The 5,630-nt window shown below is 43.6% G+C and overlaps 1 protein-coding gene across 1 annotated transcript; it reads left to right on the top strand.

Annotated features, from left to right (window-relative positions):
* The first annotated feature begins 2,520 nt into the window (after positions 1-2,520).
* LOC125532881 (uncharacterized) lies at positions 2,521-3,360 on the top strand. Its single transcript, XM_087538667.1, has 2 exons — positions 2,521-3,155; positions 3,300-3,360. The coding sequence occupies exons 1-2, from the start codon at positions 2,521-2,523 to the stop codon at positions 3,358-3,360; spliced, it is 696 nt and encodes a 231-aa protein (XP_087394793.1).
* The last annotated feature ends 2,270 nt before the right edge of the window (positions 3,361-5,630 follow it).

The following is a 5,630-nucleotide window of genomic DNA, read 5'->3' on the forward strand; positions in this document are numbered from 1 at the left end:
GTTTGAATGATGTCAAGCCAAATCGCTTGAAGTTGATGTGGTCCGTTACAATATACATGTTATTCAAGCAAAATCTTACGCTCGTACCTGTTTTTTCTATTACAGGGCCTACAACTATAGTGAACAGCGGCGCGGAGACATCTACTGGCGGGAGCTCTGAGCGCACGGAAGACGCGTTCCACCAGCTAGCCAACAATCATGCCGCAAACAATGCTGAGTCAGAGTCGGAAATGGCAATCATTCTAGCAATGCCGACAGGCACCCCTTTGAACACAAGCACCGGCAACACTCAAGTAGATGAAACTGCCGCCGATACTGAAGTGAATGATGAAACTGATGATGAAGCACAAGAGGATGAAGATGGTGGGCAATCGGAGATCATGGTACCTCAGCCACGTACGTTGGGCAGAGATTTGAATCGTTCGCAGAAGCAACGGAATTCTACCAGACATATGCAAAGTTCCATGGGTTTGCGGTCAACACCGAATACCATAGGAAAATTAAGAAAACTAACAAGTACAGCAGAGGTGAGATGAGGTGCCACAAGGCACGAAGGAACAAGAAGGGAAAAGGTGTTGCACCTGTCGTTCCGGAATGAAAGAGAGGTATCATTCTCAAGACCGAATGCCCTGTCCGGTGTAAGCTAAACGTAGATGGAGCACAGTGGGTGGTCACTGAATATTTTGACGAGCACAACCACAAACTCATAAAGAAGTTCGACCTAGTAAAATTTCTGACCGCCCATAGAGGATTCACCCCCCTCGAGAAGAAATTCATAAAGCTGCTACATGATTGTAACGTAGGTCCATCAAGAATGGTCCAGATACTATCACTCATCCACAGCAAAAAAGGGACTCTGAGTAGCATGCCCTACATACCAGCTGACGTCACAAACCTAAAGGCAAAGTACCGTAGAGAGATCAATTTGGCTGACATAGAGGCCACAATGGCCTATTTCGATGAGAAAGCAAAGGAAGATCCAGATTTCTTCTACAGGATAAGGTTGGACGATGAGGACCATGTCAGGAACATGTATTGGGTGGATGGTGCTGCAAGGAGAGCCTACAAACATTTCCGAGATTGCATTTCATTCGACGCGGCCTATCTCACTAATATGTACAAGATGCCATGTGCTCCATTCATAGGAATAAATAACCACAATCAGTCGTTGCAGGTCGGATTCGGGCTCGTTCGGAACAAAGACACGGATGGGTACGTTTGGCTGTTCAAGACCTTCTTGGAGTGCATGGATGGACTTGCTCCGATGAACATAATAACATACCAGGATTTTAGCATGCGTGCAAGCATAGAGGAGGTCTTTCCATTGGCAGTGCACAGGCACTGCAGGTGGCACATTATAAAGAAGGCTGAGGAGACGCTAGGACCGTTCTTTGCTGACCTTCCAGAGCTGCACAAGGTATTCGAACTGTGCATGGACCACAGCTTGACGGTGGAGGAGTTTGAAAGGAGCTGGATGGCCATGATTGAAACATATCAAGTCACAGACAACGAGACTCTTGCTAGCCTGTGGGAGAAGCGAATGTACTGGGTGCCGGCCTACTTCATGCAGTGCTTCTTCCCGTTTCTGCAGACTACGTAGCGTAGCGAGGGGTTCAATGCTGTTTTGAAGCGGTACGTGAGCCCTGGCAACTCATTGCTACAGTTTGCCAAGCAGTACACAGCTTTGCAACAAAAAATACTGGGATCTGAGCTACAGCAAGAAGCGAACACCGCGCTAAAATAGCCAAAATTGCTAACGTATTTACCGATGGAGAGGCAAATGAGCAAGATATACACCAACAAGATCTTTAACAAGTAAGTCAGTTGTGTTACAAGTCTTATTTGCGCAAAGCATGAAGGCAGTAGGTGCCATATAGAATGCAATGCAGTTGCCATGATATGTGGTTGCCATGTTTAATGAAATACTGTTTGCCATGCTTACTCAGCTGCAGTTGCCTTCAATGGAAATTCTGTTTGCCATGCTTACCCGGATGCGGTTTCCATGTTCAATAAAATGCAGTTGCCATGTTTTAATGCACTGTACTTCCATTGCGCATGATGGTATGCGAATGCCAATGTCAACTGAAAAATGTTATGCTGTTGCCATATTTACTGAAATGCAATTGCCATGTTTACTAAAATGCAACTGCCATGTTTGCTGAAATGCAATTGCCATTGTTTACTCAACTGTAGTTGCCATGTTTAATAAAATGCAGTTGCCATGTTTTATGCAATGTGCTTCCATTGGGAATGTTGTTGTGGAAATGACGATGGCCAGTTGAAAAATGTTATGCAGTTGCCATGTTTAATGTACTGCAGTTGCCATGTCTAATGTACTACAGTTGCCATGTCTTATGTACTATATTTGCCACGTTCAAGGTACTATATTTGCCATGTTCAATGTACTATAATTGCCATGTTCAAACAAAATGTATTTCTATTTCCATGACAACATAAGGTGCTACAAAACAGAAAACACACAAAACTTGCAGATTCTAGGAAGAAATAAAGCGTGCCAGCATGTTCATGGCTTTCCAGGTGGACGAACATACGTTCAAGGTGTGTTCTATTTTGGGCATATCAGATTCAGAACCTGAAGACCCGGACAAAGGAAGGAACTACTTCGTGAAAGCCTTGATCGGCCAAGGTGAATACTATTGCCAATGCTGCAAGTTTGAACAAGACGGCATTGTGTGCTGTCACATACTAAAAGTAATGGACATGAACGTTGTGACACGGACGCCCCACCATTTCATAAGGCGGCGATGGACTTGGGACGCTGACGACGCGTTGGCACCGCAGACAACAAATGCAGTTCTGGCTGTGCATGACGAGAAACCTGAGTCAACCATGGAAGCCGTGAGGCACGTTGTGCTGACAAAGAACTATGTTGAGCTAATTGATGAAGCGTGCAAGAGTGATGAGACAGCGAGAGTCGCAGAAAAACACAAGAAGGCCCTGAAAAGAGAGCTTGATGAGATGAAGAAGAGGAAAGCTGAGGAAGCCTTACACAGGTTCCCCCGCACATCAAGTGTGCCTTCGTCCACGGGGCCATCATCTGAAAACTCGAAGATAGGATCTGGAACAGCAAGCACACAAACCCAGGTCAGGAACCCGCCCCGTTCCATCACAAAGGGGCGTCCAAAAGAGATAAGGTACAAATCGGGATTGGAGATTCAAGCAAAACACAAGAAAACAAAGAAAGGGACGGGTAATCCATAAGCAAAAATTGGGGCGCTATGACATGGTCCTTGGGGACATTTTGTTTTGTAACCTAGATGTTGTGAATTTTTTTCTAGAAATGGGAGACTGACTCTTGAGGGGCATCAGAAGTTGCAGGAAAATGCATTGAATGGGTAATTGCAGTTGCCATGTTGTGCGTGCTTGATCTGCCATGTTATATGTGTTTAATCTGCCATGCTATTTTGTACTAAATATGCCATGATATTTTATACTGAATCTATCATGGTAAATATACTGGGTCTGCCATGTTAATTATACTCAATCCGCCATGTCAAGTATACTAGATCTGCCATCTTGTTTATGCTGAATCTGCCGTGTTCTTTGTACTGAATCTGCCCTATTAGCTGTACTGAAAAATGCCATGTTATTTGTAATGACTCTACATCGCATATATTTTCATGATAATTCGACACGCTTTAGTCACACATGTTGTGTTGTGTGCAATATATGGGAAACAAAGTTGAAAAAGCGTAACATGCATCAACCGCAGAAAAGGTTACGGCTACATGATCAAACCTACCATGGTAGCCGGTGCAGTTAGCAATGAAAAAGAAGAAGCAAAACAGCCAAATGAAAAAACGACGATGACTTTTAATAATCATGTCTGATGAACTACAGTTGCCATGTTTCAGAACATAGTGCACGCATTCGAAGCAGCAACCTGGTGGTGCAAACGATGAAACCACAATAATAATGATAAACATAAAATGTATCTACTATCACGCCTGAAATAGGTTCACATCCACACAAAATATTACAGAAAATATTAAAATGTCACTCACGAACCACCATTGCGTACTAGGCTACTCGGGGTTGCAGTCATAGAATAGCACACGGACATAGTTTTTGAGAAGAACAAAAGGTAGTACCTTACATTCCTCAGCAACAGAATGTAAGGTATGCGTCCGGTGTGTAACGCCACGTGATCACTTGTACTTCTTGATGACTTTCTTGACAGCTTCCTCCATGAACTCATGTGCTCCGGACCGCTTGTTGAAATCTTCATTCGTCAACCAGTTCCATGTGTAAAATTTCTAGAGCTCAACGACCGTTGCAGCATTGACAGCGGGAACAAGTCTACCTTCCCACTTTGCAAGGTATTCCAACATGTGAAAGCCACAGTCCGTCCTGCACAAGAAAAAGAGTCAGGTGAACTCGCAAAAAGGATAGACATAGCAATGATAAAATTAAATTCATATGTAACAACAAAGAGGGGTGGGATTGATGTAAATGGCACATGAAGGGGGGGTAGGAAATTAAGTGTTCCCTTGTTTCGTAGTCACCATGTACTCAATCGGGAAATGTCTGATCTGGACCTTTGAGTTTTCGTAGTGATGGTTCCATGTCTCTTTGACGTTGTTGATGAAGAATTCAGCATGCGAAGTAAGGTCTGCATCGGCTGCCGAACGCATTGAATCAAGCACCTCAAAGCGTTGGTTCTTCAGGTCAAGACAGATCGCGTAGTGGTGACCACACTTGTCATGTGGGTCATGTGGTGCAAGCTCCTGGAACATGGGGAACATGACATGCATGTAAAAGTGAAGGAAATGAGAAGCAGAGTTCACATGAAGAACAACAGAGGGACAAAAAAGTAGAATCACGTAGAATGTTTAGTTATAGTGGGTAGTTGAAAGAAAGTTGCCATCCATGTATGAACAAAATTTGTCGTGTATTTTACTTTGAAGTTGCCACATAGTTTGCACGGGGTGCAAAAATCAAAAAGTCAGTTTGCACGGCAGCTGATGCCGCATGAAACATCTGCCACATAAACAGAGTGCAGATAAAGGCAAAAAACCATACCATGTGAAAAGAAAGTGCAAACAGGGAAGGAGTACTCACATATTTCTTCAGTGTGAGCTTGAATTGACCGTGTTGAGCAAAATTCTTCCTTAGGATTTTGTGGTGGAAGTCACCATCCCATATTTTGCAGGTCATACTGTAATGCATGATTGTTTTGTCGGGACACATATCCATATGCTTGTTGATGTAGTCAATCCCGCATGCAACTACATTCGTCGACATTTTACCGTTTGGCCTCACAGACTCGGCAAGACCACCCAGGTCAACGTACGTCGCTTTGCATTGAATGACCTTGGTTATGTACAAACATGAGCTGTATGAAAATGATATAACATGAAAGAATCATGTCTACTAAGTAAAAAAGGAAGAACTAAAATGTAGGCGGATCATATATAGAAAGTAGAAAAAAAATATGAATGGTAGAAAGAGCAAAGCAAAATGTGGTCATTACGCTTTCAGCTCCTTCATCTGCTTGCTGCTGGCCCTCGCATTTCCAAATCGCTTGACAATATCGTACAGTTGGCTCTGTTCCTTTGTGGCCCTGACTTCGGGCTCGTAGTCTTCTGTTGGAGGTGGGTGAACTACCC

Source organism: Triticum urartu, chromosome 1A (assembly GCF_056163025.1).
Source record: "Triticum urartu cultivar PI428250 chromosome 1A, HENAU_Tu73, whole genome shotgun sequence".
Classification (NCBI taxonomy): Eukaryota; Viridiplantae; Streptophyta; class Magnoliopsida; order Poales; family Poaceae; genus Triticum; species Triticum urartu.